An 18,024-nucleotide genomic window follows, 5' to 3' on the forward strand; every position below is an offset into this window, starting at 1 on the left:
TGAGCTCTCTTCTCTTCGTTGGAGTCACATTGGGGCAATATTGCACTTCATATCCTTCAATGCTCAAGAAGTGAGTCTGAGTTTTGCTTATCCCAGTTGTGTGACGATACATGCATAATTTGCATGTTCATGCACGAGATCGTCCACCACTTGTAGGATGCTCGACAAACATCTCATCCCACCATGACCATTCATCAGACCTTCTACTTCTTTCACCACGATGATCACTTCAAGAAGAGTGATTACCTCATGCTTGGTATGTCGATGCCATGAGACAATGAGGAAGTTTGAGAGAGAGAGAGAGAGAGAGAGAGAGAGAGAGAGAGAGAGAGTATATTAATGCCTCTAAAATGCCAATGTGGCCTATGAGACCAAAGCAATATATACAATGATGGCGCGTTTCTATCAGGAACGAGAAAAGATGAAAAACATGCCTATAAGATTGAAAAGTGAAATGGTGTCCTATAAAAAGAAAACATGTCGATGATCTATTAGTAAAAGTAGAAAAATAAAGCTGTCCATCAATGAGATGCATGTCCTCTTAAGAAGATGCATTTCCACATGGCTGAGGCATCTCAGCATTTGTCTCCTATGGCGCTCAATGATGGCTCTAATTAGTTATGCTCCATTTATTGCTTTGTTACTATTAACACCATATTATTTGGGTACAGTAGGAGTGCACAAAGTGGCTAGGACACCCACTCTTGGATACGTGTATATATGCACCCACACACATTCACCCCACCACCACCATTGAACCCCAGAAGCCATTGATCCACCCGCACACCCACACCCCTACCATCCCTTTTTTTTAAAAAATGGTTGTGTAAAATGCGTATTTGACCTCTCTAATGTGGTTGGAAAGTTGTCTCGAGGACGTGAAATTTGAGTGCTTGATTAAAAGTTAATCGAATGTGCTAATGTCACTTGCATATATGAGGTGCGAGTTAGTTATTTCATTGTTTGGGACCCACAAACCCAAGATACTAGTTGATGCAAAAGACAAAAGTAATAATAAAAGTACATTTGAGATGTACTTGATATTACCTGGTGTTAGATTTGGGCCTGGACCAATTTACTAGCCACTAATGTCAACGGTGACATTAGAAACTAGGCATTAATTAATTAATTAATGCCAGTCTAAGATCCAATAACTAGTTAGGGATACTTGGAAGAAGAATTGGCCTAGCCAATTTAATTATTTGCTATGGTGGAATTAATTTTTTAAGCACTAGAATAATTATTACACATTTTCAAAATTGATCTTCTGAAAATTAATTTACTGAGCTAGATAATGTGGGAAAATAGGATTAAAAGGTTGCCACCTGACAAAACTTGCCCATGCAAGTAGGAAAAACGTATTTGGGGGTGGTTGGAAGTGTATTCGAGCCATTTGTGAGAGAGGAGAGTCTATTGATGTGATTTGCAAACTCTAGTGATCAGTTCTATAGCTTGTGACAGTAGTTTGGAGCCCTCCAAGAGCAGGTGACAGCAGCCCAAGGTCTTTTCAGTAGGTGAGAGCTTCCATGGTTTTTTGAGCAAGCAGCAGCGGCTTTTCAGTGTTTCTCCCAATGAAACTTTGAAACTTTGAAACTTCTCTCTCTATAACATTCTTTCTCATTCCCCAACCATCTCTCAAGTTATCTTAACATTTTTCATTCCCCAACTATCTCTCAAGTTATCTTAACATTTTTCAGTAGTTTGAGCTATTGGATGAAGAGATGCATACTTAGGTTTTGATAGGCACCTCGGGAATCATGCTTAGAATTGAGGGCCTGGCATTTGAATTCCAAGAGCTGAAATTGAGGAATCTTAGGGAGATTTAAGAGGCCAGCTGGGTGATATCAGATTTGGGGCTAAATTTGCCTTTCAAGGAACAGGGTGAAGGCCAATCCCCAAGCAAACCAAGGGGTAAATTTGTTTGGAGTTTGCTTGTCAGTGATGATAACAAAAGGCACCTTGGATTAGTAGAGGAGGTGAAAGGATCTCAGTTGTACTCCTTCCATTTGCAATATGAGATAAAGAAATACCACAAGGGGTGCTAGTTTTGGGGCCTCCAAGGTATTCAATGTCCAAGATTAAAGTGGTAAAGTGAGCATTTTCAGTTTAAGTGAATTTTATGCTTGCTGTATTTAGTGCTTAATCAAGTTATTTACCACCCTATCTAAGGACGACGGCTGGTTTCAAAAGCCATTATCAATGCAAGTACTTTAATAAGACAATTTCTCTTTTGTCCAACATCATGACTTGTTTGTTGAAAACCTTGATTTATTCATGTCACAACTGATATGAGAATGTTTCAGGATATCCTGGCCCAACCTGTATTGGCAATTCTACTTGAGAACAAGGAACCCACAGTTATTACAAGAGCCTGGACTGGTGATCAATTGGAACCTCTGAATGACAATAGCCAACAGGATATGGGAAAGCCCTCTGGTTCAGAATCTGAAAATGTCTTATGTGGTGAAATGTAAGTACCCAGAAAGGTGCTGCAATTATGGGATTTTGATGATTGAAATCGTATTGATCTTGTGTTTTATGGATGGGTTGTAAAAATTTATCTGCATGCACTTGCAGGATATCGAATCAATTGTTGCAGCGATGTTTCGAGGAAAAAATTGCAGGCCTTTTTGTCTCGGATACAGAGAATGCAGGTGGGTATCAGTAGATGTAATTTCGGCAATGCTTTCCATTGCAAGTTTCTTTTTGCACTCTTCGCACTGCAAGTAACATAGATAAGCAAGTAATGGTGACTGCACCCTAGTGATGGTCTTTCATGTCTGTAGTGGTAATGAGATCAATTACATTTCTGTTACTTTCTTCTGGCTCTGATATAGCTCCAAGTAACAGATGTATTAGAATGGCTCCAAAAAGGAAAAGTCAATTTGAACCTTTACGAAGGAAACATGATGAATGTAGCCTTGTTTGATCTAGGATTGATATTGCTCCAAGGACTTTTGTTTGACATGCTGATATTTTGGAAAGTGTTTCTGGTGTACAACGCAGAGTGTTCGTACTCTTGCAGTGTTTATGTGATTGAGAGAGTATGTATGTTCAAATGTTTTTGCTATATTGATTTCTGCAGAGCTCGCTATGCCACAAGAGAAGAAACTATCAACAGTTTTACCCATGTGGTGGAAGACTACAAGAGTAGGGAGTGAGATTTGGAAAAGGGGCACAGTTTTTGTAGAGGATCTAGGCAGGACAATCATTACCCGTGCCTCTCTATTACGAGAGGGTGAAACAAAGCGCATGGTCAAGAAGAAGGCGTTCGTGGATCTCCTGAAAGCCCTGCGAAGCATTGGTTTGTCACATCATCGGTCAGCAGTTCCTAAGGTGAACCTAAAGCATACCAAATCAAGATCATGTCTTTGTCTGTCCTAACTCTTAAGCATGTCCTTGCATTCTCCTTAAAACTGATAGAACCTTCATGGAACAGGATGAACGGACAACAAACTCGTGGTTTCAGCAGCCTCCATGTGATGTTGACAACCTCCTTGCATCCTCCTTAAAAATGATAGATCACATGAGCTGTAGCACTGCTATTGAAAGAGATAATATAGAAATCAATATGAATGTTTGGAAGAGGGCAACTGAATATTACTTCAAGAATATGGCTCTTGTCAATCAATTGCAGAAAAGCTCATTGAGTTTTCATAAGGATCTTACCCTTCAAGAGGTTTGTTGTGTCTTTCCAGCTGGGTTTTTTGCTCCAGAAAAATAATCAAGTCTTAGTAGAGAGTGCTTTTGATTTTCTGATCAGGTAGCAACATCAACTGCATACATGGAACATCTCTTCTACCTTGAACAAAGACAACGACACTTTACTTTTGAATACTGCTTCCATCTAGTGCACCTGCAGACTATTGCAAATGAAGTTGGAAGTTTCGGTAAGTAAATGTTTTTCAACGAAATAATAGACATTTTGCAACAACAATGGCCACGTACTGTGGATATTACCAGATCTCTGATTTGGAAGCTGTTCTTTTTTCTGCATTGGTTGATACTCATGCCACACATCTAGATTCTAGTCACATGTTGCCAGCTGTTGATAAGATCTGTTAAATTGTGGGTTTTTTTCCTTTTCCAAATTGTGGGTTTTTTTCCTTTTCACCTTAGTGAGATCTTAGAACTCTACATATGTGCAGGCAAACTGGACGATGAGACAAGGTTACCAGAACAAGGACTTTTGCGGGACTGGTTATGGATTCAAAAGGTAAATCAGATTTTTCTTTGCCTGTATGCTATTTAGAAGGCTCAGCAGGCACAGAATTGTTATGGGAACATTTATTCTCTTTGAGCTCATGTAATCCTTTTGATAATCAGGATCTTTTTGATCGTCTATGTAATACTTGTTTGGAAGCTTCTGTCTTTTACAAAACCGTAAGTGCAGCACAGAGCTGTTCCCTTGAGGATACTCGTGCTGTGGGATTTGGATCAGTTAAAGATAGACTTGAAAAGATGACAGGCACATTAAGCTTTTGCAAGGTTTGTGTAGTTACTACAGGGGTTTGTGATTCAAGCACCTTCTCACAACCAAAGAATCTGTAGCTTATACCAATGGGTTGTTCCTGTGCAGAGACAAATTGATTCTATTTTAGTTCCAGGTTCTGAGCTTCTTGGTTGCAATGAACTGGAATCAGCCTGGCCTGTTTTGGTTACGACCAACATGGAAAATATTCTGAGACAAAATTTCATGGCCATTAAAGACATAAAGAGCTTCTTCAACAGCCAGGGTCCGCAGGTGTATAATGAGACATTGGAGAGCGCTCCTGGTTTAGGACTTTTGTCTGAACTTATTAATGAGGTACACTTATGACTTTGACATGTGTGTAGAATATTCCCTGTTCAATGCTGACCATGTTTGGTATTCTATTGAAGGGCTTAAAGATGTTTAAGGATTACGAAAATGACAAGGCAACAGACAGAATATGTGGTGCTCCTTTGGATACAGCAAATAAAGGTTTTCAAAGGCAGTATGAAGAGTTCTTTACACAAGTGTCACTTTCAGTAGGCACACCCAGTGGATATGACACTGATGTTAATACCATGAATGCTTCTGCTGAGGAGACAGCAACATTGCAAAAGTGGACTTCAGTGATTGAGACACAAATGTCTGCACTTCGGCTTGACTCTCTGCGCCAAACAGCAGTCCTTACTGCATCAATGGGAGTGAGTTCCTTTCTTCTATGCTATTCATTTTGTGGCAGGCTCCCGATAGAGGGTGTGACTGTGAAGTGTAGTGTGGATGAGGAGCAGATTCACAAGTAAAGGTAGGGCAGTATATGTTGTATGAGTAGTCAAAAGTATGACATGAAGAGTGGTGTGCGAACTCCCAAGGAATATTTCCTTTATGGTCAGGTTGACCATGCTGCCCTCAGACCCCATCGGGGGAACTGCTGGCCCCCGTGGGGCCCTCTAGCCAACGGCTGCTCCCATGGGACCCAAAATAGGGGTGCCTTAGAACCATAGTTACTGGAAACGCCCCAAAACATCATGTTTACTGTTTCTGTTTCTGTTTCCATTTCCGTTCCCATTTCTGTTTCTGGCTTTCTCTTCCCTTTAGTTACTGGAAACCCCCTAAAACTCCACATTTTGACTGTTTCTGTTACCCTTTCTGTTTCTCTTTATGTTTCCCCATTTCCCATAACTGTTCTTGGAACTCCCGCACCCCGCAACTCAATACAAGCTTGCCTCATGTTGTGACGAGCGCAAATGCTCCATCTAAACTTTCGACTAGACAAGGTAAGCTTTTTACGATCCAATTGCATAACATTATTTAACACAAGTCACCCACCAGCCAATGTCTAATTGCATACATGGCCTCTCCTCATAATGGAGGCCTTACACCTTTGAGAAGCATGGATCATTGGTGGCACCTTATGAGGGTGGGGCATTGAGCATTGTTGCTTGGATGGGTGGACCTTGAAACTAATGCAGGCCTTGTGATGAGCTGGTTAATACTCTCATAGGTGGTCAGAACTGTACCGATTTCCTTTCATACCCAAGCTTGTGCAGCGTGTTGAAGAACATTTAACATTTGTTTGCCTTGCATCAATATGTAATTTGTATGTATGCTAAGATCACTATGATTTCTGAAGCAAATTTTATAGTTCAATGTACTCTGGTTACGAATGTATAGTCTCTTTCAAATTTCTGACATATTGTCTAAATGAGAAAATACGATTACTCTTACTATTATTTTTGTTCCTTTCAGGTTGCGTGCCTGAGTAGTTCAGTGAAGTCAGATACAAGGGAAATTAGGCGAGCTTTAAACTTGGTGCATAAGGTTTTAAGTTTCATAGTTTCTGCTGGCCACCATTTTCTTACGGAATATCTATCTTTGCATAAATCGGTAAGTTCTTTTTACTTATAATATTTAATCTCATTATTTGGAGTACTGTAATCTTCAAATGTTCACAATAAAGGTTTATGAAGGAGGAGATCCTCGACATTAAAGCCCTGCTATCAATTAAAGGAGGGGATTATCAACCAACCTGTAATTTTTGCAATCACACATACAAGTAGTTTAGGTAGACGTGTTCTGACTGCAGGGTTTGCCATGCAAATACCTGACATGGGTCATGACTGAGCCATTGTATGAGACATTGTGAACTCCTGAAATGCATTGGTTTTATTTGTTATCGTTAGGAATCAGCCTGGCATTTATCTATGTGGTTGTCCTCACAAAATGCTTCCCACACCCCCTACACCCCTTCTTATTAGTTAAAGAGAAAAAGAAAGAATGGGAATTCTACTAATAAATACCTCAGTCATAAGTGCATATGCAATGGTCTCTCCACCCAAAAGAGAAAATTTTACTGCAGAAACCATCATAAGGACAAAGAAAGCCATGTGAGGGGCTACTAAGTATATCATAGATACAATGGTTGAGTGAACAGCCAATCCAGTGGGCTGTAACGGTAAACTGTACTTTTAATCCTTTGGTAGAAACCATCCATTGTTGCAGGGAAATTCAAAGTGAATAAGGGGGCATCTTATAGAAGTCTTGATTTGGAGCTCCACAGCTTGTTTTCTTTTTATAGAATTGCATCACTCAACACCTGCACCAGTAGGAAACCTGATTTTGTGCAGTCCTATTAGAAAATGTGGATTTGGGTTTGATATTTTTATGTCATACAGGTGGTGAAGTTGGGCTATATTCTTCGCAAACTTTTCGCATCGTTGTTTCATGAAGGTTTCTGTACAAAACAAGAGGAGAAGGAAGAGGATTTTTCTGTTGGTTCTAGGGATGCTTTTGGCACTGGCATGGGTGAAGGTGAAGGTAAAGCAGATATTAGCAATGAGATAGAAGATGAAGATCAGCTTCTAGGCAATCAAAAACAGGTCGTTCTATACAACTTTATATTTAACATTTCATTTTGCCAAGCTGCATATAGCATGTAGCATGAACTGTTCCATCTGCTGCTGCCGCCACCGCCGCCACTGCTGTCGCCTCCTCCTCCTCCTCCCACATTCTTCTTCTTCTTCTTTTTCTTCTGTTTCTTCTTCTTCTGGCACATGGGAAGAAACAAAAGGGGGGAACAGGGACGGTGCTTATCTTGCAACACAATATAATGGCTCATTTGTGCATGTGGAAATGGGCATGCATGTATGAATGCAGATAGCATCTTGATAGAACCATCTGTATGATTGATTATGTTTGCTTCTTGCAGGGAAAAGAGGATCAGAAACCTCAAAAAGATGTAGGAGACACTGATAAGGGCATTGAGATGGAGCAGGATTTTGAAGCTGATATGTTTGATGTGAGTATTGGTGAGTCAAATGAAACTGCTGAAGAAGATGATGAAGATCATCAAATAGAGTCGAAAATGGGGGAGGATGATAATCAAGCAAGCATTGTGGATGAGAAACTTTGGGACAAAGAGGAGGATGGTCTGGATAATAATCGGAAGGAGAAATACGAGACTGGTACAGGCATTGAGAGTGCAGGCGCAAATCTTGAGTTGCAGGCTAAGGATATGAATGAAAAAAATGCAGCTGAAAGGGATGAGGTTGAAGAGAGTCTAGGAAATGAGCTTTCAGACCATGAGGATCTGGATAATGAGCAAACGGAAGAGGGAGATGCAAACATGCCATTAGAAGAAGGTGATGGTTATGAAGATCCAAGTGGGATAAATCCTGCAGAAGAGATTGAATCGCATGAAGAAACAAACATAGATACTGATGGTGCTGATGATTATCATGAGGCTCTGGTGGATGATGGTATAGAATCAATGGATATAAATGATGATAAAAATGACGGTTCATCAAGTCCTGGAATAAATGGACAAGAAGGGCAGCAACCAGACTCAAGCTATGATGAAATGCTTCCTGAAAGAGAGGAACATCCAGAAGAACATTCGGAAAAGAAGATTGAAAAGCAGGATGAGACTGAAGGTCAAGAGACTGTGGGTGTGGTGTCTGGAGGACAGAGTGGTGTGCAGGGTATGGAGGAGACCAGTAAGACTGAAAGAAAGTCTCTGCTCGATGATGCCTTTAAGAATCTGACTGCTGTTGATCCCTCCGTGCAGACTCTATCCTCTGCAAATAATGGCCAGAATGATCTGTATGATTCCTCTTTACTGATTACTGATCCAGAGCAAGGATTGTCCATTTCGAAGCCATTTCAAGAACAGAGATCAGGCATGCATTGGGATGGGCCTCAGGAGATGAAGAGACTTGAAACCAATCCCTATCGTAGCCTTGGAGATGCATTGGAAGAATGGAAGGAAAGGGTTGTTATTAAAGATGATTTGGCAGCAGATGGAAAAGAGATTGACGTGAATGAGGAGACACAGGATGCAGGGTTCGAGTACCAGTATGTCAAAGATAATGAGAAGAGTAATGCACAAAGTCTAGGTGCAGCAACTGCTGAACAACTTGATCAGAGCAGAGTGAAACATGGTGCTCTTGATAAACAAGAGTCTGTGGATGCTAAGGAATTTCCTATAAATATGTCTGAGCTAAAAATGGATGAAGAGGAAGGCTGTCAAATGGCTGATCAAAAACCAGTGCAGAACACTATTGTTAGCAAGTCTTTAGAGAAACCTGCAAAGGTTCGTGATCAGGATCTCTCATTGCAGGACATGGACATTGAAATGACTGATTATTTTGAACATCATATGACTTCTAACCCTGAGAGCTATGCTCTATCTAAAGTGGAGTCAGCAGAGGCTGATCATACTACACCAAAATCTTTATCTTCACAGCCAGATATTGAAGAGGTAAAGAGGATAAGGAGGGAGCTTGAAATGAACATACTTGAGAACACCCACAGCATTGAGAGCGCAAGATCTATGTGGGTCAAATTTGAGCAGCTGACAACCCGTCTGTCACAAGAACTTACTGAACAACTCAGACTCATTATGGAGCCGACTTTGGCAGCAAGGCTCGAGGGTGACTACAGGACTGGCAAACGTATAAACATGAAAAAGGTGACATACTATTCTACACAAATGATTTTTAGGATTTAAGACCACAGCTGTAGTGAATATACTTGAGCTAACAAAAGATGCATGCTTAATGCAGGTCATTCCGTACATTGCAAGCCAATTTCGCAAAGATAAAATTTGGCTTAGGCGAACAAGACCTAGTAAGCGGCAATATCAAGTTGTTCTTGCTATTGATGATTCAAGAAGCATGTCAGAGAGTCATTGTGGGCATATGGCTCTTGAGGCTTTGATTACCATATGCCGGTCAATGTCTATATTGGATGTTGGTCAAACGGCTGTGGCTAGCTTTGGAAAGAAAGGGAATGTAAAACTTCTACATGATTTTGAACAAACTTTTTCTACTGATACAGCAATTCGGGCGAGTTTCTTTTTGGATTTAAACACATTGTTTTGTTATATTTCTCTCCTTTCTATTGAACTGGGACAACATTTATATTTGTAAATCTGCATTTCTTTTTCCAAAGAGGAGCAAAAAATATATTAATGAAGACTCAGAAAAGTTTTCCTGAAGTAAAGATACAAAAATAAGCCTCATTTAGGGGGCTTCAACAATACAACTGATCATATAGAGATAGAGGTTGACATTTCTAAATCTCGTGTCTGCAGATGATATCCCAATTTTCATTCAAACAAGACAACACAATTGCTGATGAACCAGTTGTGGACCTGCTACATTATCTGACTTGGATGCTGGATGTTGCTGCGAAAAGTGCAGCAATACCTTCTGGGCGCAGTCACCTCCAACAACTGATATTGATAATTGCTGATGGCCGTTTTCATGAGAAGGTTTGAAAGAAATTATATATATTTTTTCAACTATGCTGCTGCTTTATTATGAGTAAGTCATTGTGTAGGAGTTAATTTTCAATGGTGCAGAGACACCCTTTAAGCATTAGAAACAAGCAGTGGTGCCTTGTGTCAACTGTCACTATATTTGTCATTTTCAAGCTGGTTTCTAGAGACATCCATTAACAGTGGAAGTTTCCTAATTGCAAGGGAGCTTCCTTTTTCTCGCAAGACATGCACATGCCTTCAATTCAGAGAATACTGCTAACCTACTGATTTGCCTGAAATCCTGCTTTATACTATTCCTAATCTGAAGGAAATTTACAAATACATTTCAGCACAAAAACTCCTTTTCAGCAACCAAAATTAAAGAAACTCATGAGTACCAAATTATCATGCCTTAAAGTCGAAATCTAATGGTCACAAAAATAGTCCCAAAAACAATTGATAATTAAATTGACATTTTATTTTAGGAGGAATGCCCAAAATTTCCTATATAATGAGATGTTGTGGCCATCCGTCTTGATGCCCAGTTCATTCAAGCACTCCATAATCATCATCATCATCATTATCATCATGAAGAAGCTCTCCACCAGCTGGCCACCCTACTGCAGGTTGCTGCCCTGTTCTTAGTGCTGCTGTCCACTGCCCCTGTTCCCAGCCTGTATCTGCCACGAGGAGCGCCAGGACAGCCTCTAGCAGTGCTTGCCCTAGGCAACTTTTTTGCTGTGCACGCCTTCTGGCCGCCACCTATGCGAGTTCCTTGCGCAGCAGCTCAGTTGCGCCTGCATCCAGCTGCGTCGCCCAGCCTGGCCCTTTCATGTGTTCTTGCTCCAATTGCTGCCAGCTCCCTGCACCCTATCCTGACATGCTGCTTGTGTCATGATTGCCTTCTCCAGTCCGCCTGCTTCACCGTTCCACAACGCCCGCTTGTGCCGCCAGTTGAGCTGCCCGCTCAGTCAATTCTACCGGTAGGACCCATCAGATTTAGTTGGAGAGGTAAAAATAAATTTTCAAAATCAATTTTTATTCAAATTTATTTCTTTCCAAGGGGCTTGTTGTCAGGGCAAGCATTCATAGTTTCAACACATGTTTGGGATACCGATACTGCAGTTATTTTGTGCATTTTGGGCCAGACATTTGGGGCTTTTGTAGTCAACTCAGTGATTGACATATGTACGTACATCTATGACAGTCTGAAATAGATTGATTTCGTGCATTTTGGGACAAGAAAATTTAGGGATTTTGCATTTTCAATGTTGCTGAGCACGTCTTGCACCTTCAACATCATGGATTTAAGACAGTTTTGACAGTGTGAGATTAAATTTCCTAATTAGAGCAAAGTAATTGCTGTAATTTCTGGAAATTCTGAGATTTCTAGGTTGTTCCAGCTAGAAATATTACTGTTTTGCTCTTTGATCAGCAGCATTAATCATGGCATATCACGGAGGTGATGTATTTTCATAGGTATCCAAGGAGGATAGGTTGGATGGCAACAATTATTCCCTCTGGTCCTTCATGATGAAATGTGTTGATTGCGATGAATCTTTGGGATTAACTTGAAGTTTGATGTGATTTGATGGCTTAATTACGATCATTCCTTAGCAATAGTTTGCTCAGATGTAGTCATAGGCTAAGCATAGATTTCGGATTGGCTATGGCCACTCCTAAGCATCGTTTGCTTGGATGAAGTGGAGAACTAATAGCAATGAGTATTCTTCTTATGTTTCTTTTATGAGAATGTGATGTGGGTCCATGTGATCTAATAGGGCGTGATTGCATTGGTATTTGCCTTAGCTTTCTATCTTATTTTTCATAGATTCAAGTTTCCTACTTACTACACTTGCTTTATGAGACCCCATGTCTTCTAGCCATGGAGTGCACAACTACTTAATAGTGTACTACTATGGTTGATGATGTAGTGATCTAGGATCAACTTGTTGTGGAGGACCATGATGTTGGACAAAGACAACAAGTTATATAAGCCCCACAATGAGTTTTAAGATACTCAACTTGAGCCTCACGTTCTCTTGGTCTTTTTGGCCCATCTCCAGCTTAGCCACTTTCCCAAAGATTAGTAACACGAAAGGCATGGGTAACATAGGATGCATAGGCTTTGTCCTTGATTGCATTGGCAATTCAGCAATCTATCATTTCTCACATTCGATCTGCAACTTCTTCATGAGAAGCATGGTTGACCTTAGAGCAGATGTTTGCTGAAAAGAAAGAGATGTGCATCTCTTTCCTGAAGAAAGAGCTTGAAACAGTGAAGATGGATGAGGGTGATTCTACACAGGATCATCTAAATAAAATTTTGGACTTACGTGAGCACCTTATGAATGTAGAGGAGTATTACTCACATGGGCAGTTGATATCTCCTACCTTGAACTCATTGCCGCCCTCATACTTGGCCTTTCATACGGCCTTGAACCTCATCATGAGGATTTTTCCACAACCACTTACTTTTCTTTAGTTGGTCAGTTTTCTCTTAGGGGAGGAGCATACAAGAATGAACAATGGTATGGATGTTATAGCCTCTAAGCAGGCTTTTATGGCAAGACAGAAGGGCAAGGGCAACCAAGCAAAGAATGCTCTATAGAGCTTTGGGACTTGAGGCACTTCACAGGGCAATAAGAAACAGGGGGCATATAAGGCAAGAAGGGCAAGTGCCACTATTGCAAGAAGCGAGGACACTACATCATCGAACATAGAAAGCGCATAGCTCAGGGATGTTTGTTTCTAATGCACCTTCTACTGCTACTAAGTCGGAGTCCTTTGTTGCAGATAGGGACTTATTTTTACACATGCAGTTATGACTCTTCTTGGGTTGATAGAGAATTTAGCTCTATTGAGGATACAAGCACATGGTTTTTTGACAGTGGTGCTTCTGGGTACATCACATCTCTCAGAGATTTATTTGCTTGTCCTATTGCGGCTCCGGTTGGCAAGCTTGTATAGTGTGCCAACAATGCCTTGTTAGAAGTATTAGGAAGGTTGTGTTGACAGCCATTGATGGCTCTATTCTCCGCTTGTAGGATGCCTTATTTGTATCAAACATAAAGAAGAATTTGTTATATATTTCTTCTTTGGTACATGGGTTATATGAGCTGGATGCTTTTTCAGTTGATCAGTGAGACTATCTAGCGTCCACTCTTACTCCTACTATGTCACAAGCGGAGTTATGGCATGGTAGCTTGATGCTTATGCAGCATACACAGATGCTTGATGGTTTACCTCTCTTGGAGAGACCTCTTGAGCACATATGCGAGGGATGTAATTGGGAAAAAATGCATCGTTTTTCATTTCCCCATGATGTTGCATTTAGAGCAACTCCTAGGTTACAGATTGTACACTCTTGGAGAGACCTCTTGAGCACATATGCGAGGGATGTAATTGGGAAAAAATGCATCGTTTTTCATTTTTCCATGATGTTGCATTTAGAGCAACTCCTAGGTTATAGATTGTACACTCAAATGTATGTGGTTCTATGCAGACAAAGTCATTGGGTGGTTGCTACTATTTTTTCACTTTCATTGATGACTTTACTCGTTTCTGTTGTGTTCTTGGCTTTTGTAGTACTTGTTTAAAATAAATCTTGGCATTCTTGGCTTTTGTAGTACTGGCTTTTGTAGTACTTGTTCAAAATAAATCTGGTTATAGGATGAAGACTCTCCATTCGGACCAGAGGGGGGGGGGGGGGGGGGGGGGGGGGGGAGATACATATCCTCTATGCAGAATTCTCTCTTGAAGCAAAAGGGCATTGTTCATCAAGACACGATTGCTTATATTCCACAGTAGAATGGGTTTGTAGAGAAGAAGCATTGGCACTTGTGGAGATGGGCAGATGTATACTGAAAGCAAAGAGCTTGCCACAATTTTTGGATGGAAGATGTTATGTGTGCTTTGCATGTCTTGAATAGGTGCCCCACCAAGGCATTAAAGAATGTCATGCCTTTTGAGGCTTGGATCGGCCGGAAACCTTCTGTTGGGCATTTTCGTATCTTTGGGTGTCTTGCATATGCACACATTCCCAAGGTACTCAAGAAGAAGTTGGATAATAAGGCTGTTAAATGCATTTTTGTGGGGTACAACAATGAGAGCAAAGGATATAGGTTATATGGTCTTGTCTCTAAAAATGTATTTGTTAGCAGGGATGTGGTTTTCGATAAAAAATCAGAATTATCTCTTGCTAGTTTTGACACATATTGGGCTGCCAATGATATATTTGAAGGGGTGCTGCCCATTTCTTTCAGTAATACAGTTGGTGCTTCAGCAAGTGAATTTAATGTTCAGTCAACTATTCCATTGGGTAATGTAGAAAATCAGCCCATGGCTGATCTGAATATTCAACAAGGTGCTGAATTTGAAATTAAGCAAGAGCTTGTACACAGTCAGGAGGCTAGACAAATGCGTACATGGTATTTGCAGATTATGAAAGATAGTCATTCGGATGCTCCTATTGCTGGTCGTACTAGAAGGCAAGCTCATATGCATGATGGTGCACATACCATGGAGTTTGTTATGACAGCAGATACATTTGATGATGAGGAGCCTGAATGTTTTTAGGATGCGAAACATAGTGTGCATTGGATGGCAGCTGTGCAAGCGGAGTTTGATTCCATCGTAAAGAATCAAACATGGGATTTAGTGTATTTGCTTGTTGGGAACGCAAATGGATCCATTGACAAATATAAGGCTAGGCTTATGGCCAAGGGCTACGCACAAAAGAAAGGCATTGTCTGTGAGGAGACATTTGCTCCTACTCCCGTATAACTACCATTAGGTCTATGGTTACTTTGGCTGCCCATTATGGATGGCCTGTGTATCAACTTGATATAAAGACTGTGTTTTTACATGGGAAACTTCAAGAAGTGTGTACAACAGCCCATTGGTTTTGCAGTTGAGGGATCTGAACACTTGGTTTGTAAGCTGAAAAATGCTTTATATGGTTGAACCAAACTCCTGAAGCTTGGTATGCAAAGATTGATCCTTTTTTACTCAGCCAAGGGTTCATAAATAGCTCATCAGAGTCTACTCTTTACGTATGCAAAGAGAGGGGATCCTTGTTGGTCATATGTCTATAGGTTGATGATCTTTTGCTTACAGGGACACATGTTGATGAGATTTCAGCATTCAAACAGAATTTGCAACAAACTTTTGAGATGTTAGATTTGGGGCCTTTGCACTATTACTTGGGCATTCGGTTCATTCATGATGCTATAGGCATGAAATTGTCATAGTCGAGATACATTGGTAAACTTCTTGGGAGGTTTCGCTTTCAGGATTGCAAGCCAGTTTGTACACTAATGAAACTTGGACTGAAGTTGTAATTGCATGAGAACAGTGACTTGTTTGATATCCATTCATATGCCCCAGTAGTTGGATGTCTCATCTACTTATGTAACACTAGGCTAGCCATACAATTTGCAGTTTCAGCTTTGAGCATGTTACATTGGCAAGTTATGAAGTATGTTTTCCATTACTTGCAGGGTACTAGAACTCTTGGGTTGCTTTATGCCAAGGGGGGACCACTGCACTTACATGCTTACAGTGATTCTGAATGGGCTTGTGATTATGATTCAAGTCACATCACTAGTGGCAATTGTTTCTTGGTTGGCTCATCTTGCATCTCTTGGCTTAGCAAGAAACAATCCGTTGTTGCTACATCATCATGTGAAGCTGAATACAAGGCATCTTTGACTACTACAGTTGAATGCGTATGGCTTACACACTTGTTAGCTATTTTGGATGTATCTGTCATGGAGCCTACTCCTTTGTTCATTGACAGATGGAGTGCCAATGCAGTGGGACGGAACGCAGTGTTTCATACACACACAAAACACATTGAGATCCATTATCACTTTGTCAGAGAGAGGCTACATGCAGGTGATATCAGCCTTGTCTATTGTCCTACCACTAGTAATGTGGCCAACATCTTCACCAAAGCTCTTCCTCGTGACAAATTTGAAACATTTCGCAATGCTTTAAATTTGATCTCCTTTGGTCGATGACCATTGTATTTTGATCACTCTTCACTCCAAGGAGGTTTGTTGGGTTCAACTCACACCTACGTTCACACAAGAGTGACGGTGATCTTTAGTAGAACACTGGGATACTTTTTCCGGTTTTTCCCCCATATTTATTTCTTTTATTTTATGTGCCTATGTTACACTTCAGATTATTGCATTGGGTGTCATGCACTCTCACTCTATACTATCTATTGTAATCTCAGCTGAGCTTGGATCTTTTCCTCCTCTCACATGCCAGTTGCTGCATTGCGATCATCAGCATTCTTCATCATCTAGCTGCTGCCTGAGGCTACATTTCTGGCTCAAGGCTGCTCTTCAGTATAAACATCATTTACTGCAGAAGTCCTACTCATAGTGCATCCTCATGTGGTGGTGTTTTGGCTGCCTGCTGCTCCACAACATCATCTACCGCATCAATTAGCCTTTGCTGCATTTTGATCTCCTTTAGCTTGTCTACTACATTGTGCATCCTCAAGTGGTGGTGTCCGATCCTATGAGAGCATAGTAGCCAGAAAAAAGAAATTGAAATGTATTTCAGAGTCACAAAACAGGGACCAAATATTTATGTCAATTTTTAGGAATATTTTTATATTACATGAAGTGAAGGGATAATACTATTTGCAACTTTAACCTTTATACAAAAAACACTTAAATTTCTAAACAATATAAATTATAAAGGTAACATTTCAAGGTTTCTGATGAGCTGAGACTACCAAAGGGGGTAAGACCACAATACATGGGTTTTAAGAGCTTTCAACATCAGTACTCAATATAATAGATTTTTCCATGATGTCATCTAGACTAAAAAAAGAGAGTTGATAAGTTGTGAGCAATGAAAATGCTCAGCGGGAGTGATGTCGAGTCCCACCTGGAATCCTAGGTATCGGATAGTTTGCCCTCTGCTCACCCATCTAAATCCAAGGTGGATGCCCCACTTTGTGCTAGAGTACGGATCTGTGACTAAACCAACCGACTTTTGCCAGTTGATTTTTTCTCTCGTTGTTGAATAGAACACCTCAAGAGCTAGCCTCTCTCTCTTCAACATCAATTCATCGTCCTCTATGTAGAGTGTTGTATCATCTGCATACTCTGAGTCTAGCAACTCAGTCTCCTCTCTCACTGGGAGTCGGAGGCCGCGTAAACCACTCGCACGCGACTTGAGGAAGTGAGACATCGCTTCTACAAAGAGTAGGAACAGGTAGGAGGCTAGGGGGCAGCCCTGTTGGACCGAGCTCTCCAACGGAAACTCCTCCCCACGCCATGGTGCCCTCTAGGAAATCCCTGTCCACCCTACCCTAAGCTTTCTCCAAATCCAAGAGTACGGCTAGTCTCTGTCCACTGTGTTGAGCCCACTCTGTCGCCTCAAAGAAGGTAAATGCATTGTTCAAGATGCTCCTATGCTAGACAAAGCCTGTCTGTGTGTCATGGATGATGTCTAGCAGCACGGGGCATAGTCGCCTACCAATCATCTTTGCCAATGCCTTATAGGCCACTGACAATAAGGTGATCGGTCTTCACTGGGAAAGCTCCAATAGATCTCCCCCTTTGGGGAGAAGACTGATAAGGCCTTTCGAAAGGCTCCCTAACATCTGTCTTGAAGTGAAAATCTCCTGGACGGCCATTAGTAGGGGGTCCTTCACCACTTCCCAGTAGATAATAAAGAAGGCCTTGGAGAGCTTATCCTCTCCCGGGCATTTCTGCCCGTCCTGTGTATGCAAAGCCTCTTCTAGTTCCTTCTCTATCAAGGGGGCTAG

At 41.0% G+C, this 18,024-nt stretch overlaps 1 protein-coding gene across 4 annotated transcripts in view; it reads left to right on the top strand.

The window, feature by feature from the left end:
* The window catches only part of LOC148030995 (midasin-like protein), a 229,112-nt gene that overhangs the window by 194,795 nt on the left and 16,293 nt on the right, over nucleotides 1–18,024 (top strand). For 3 of the 4 annotated variants that reach the window (XM_087684534.1, XM_087684537.1, XM_087684536.1), the window contains exons 62-75: nucleotides 2,304–2,470; nucleotides 2,578–2,654; nucleotides 3,086–3,336; nucleotides 3,440–3,679; nucleotides 3,764–3,890; nucleotides 4,149–4,216; nucleotides 4,327–4,488; nucleotides 4,580–4,807; nucleotides 4,882–5,172; nucleotides 6,218–6,355; nucleotides 7,144–7,347; nucleotides 7,677–9,437; nucleotides 9,532–9,813; nucleotides 10,062–10,241. In XM_087684534.1, the coding sequence (XP_087540660.1) occupies nucleotides 2,304–2,470; nucleotides 2,578–2,654; nucleotides 3,086–3,336; nucleotides 3,440–3,679; nucleotides 3,764–3,890; nucleotides 4,149–4,216; nucleotides 4,327–4,488; nucleotides 4,580–4,807; nucleotides 4,882–5,172; nucleotides 6,218–6,355; nucleotides 7,144–7,347; nucleotides 7,677–9,437; nucleotides 9,532–9,813; nucleotides 10,062–10,241 (4,176 nt within the window). Of the gene's footprint in view, nucleotides 1–2,303; nucleotides 2,471–2,577; nucleotides 2,655–3,085; nucleotides 3,337–3,439; nucleotides 3,680–3,763; nucleotides 3,891–4,148; nucleotides 4,217–4,326; nucleotides 4,489–4,579; nucleotides 4,808–4,881; nucleotides 5,173–6,217; nucleotides 6,356–7,143; nucleotides 7,348–7,676; nucleotides 9,438–9,531; nucleotides 9,814–10,061; nucleotides 10,242–18,024 lie in introns of those variants that run through there. The other variant, XM_087684538.1, reaches the window with a different exon arrangement.

This window comes from Lygodium microphyllum, chromosome 9, assembly GCF_053477565.2.
Source record: "Lygodium microphyllum isolate KBCC chromosome 9, Lygodium_microphyllum_v1.1.10, whole genome shotgun sequence".
Taxonomy (NCBI): Eukaryota; Viridiplantae; Streptophyta; class Polypodiopsida; order Schizaeales; family Lygodiaceae; genus Lygodium; species Lygodium microphyllum.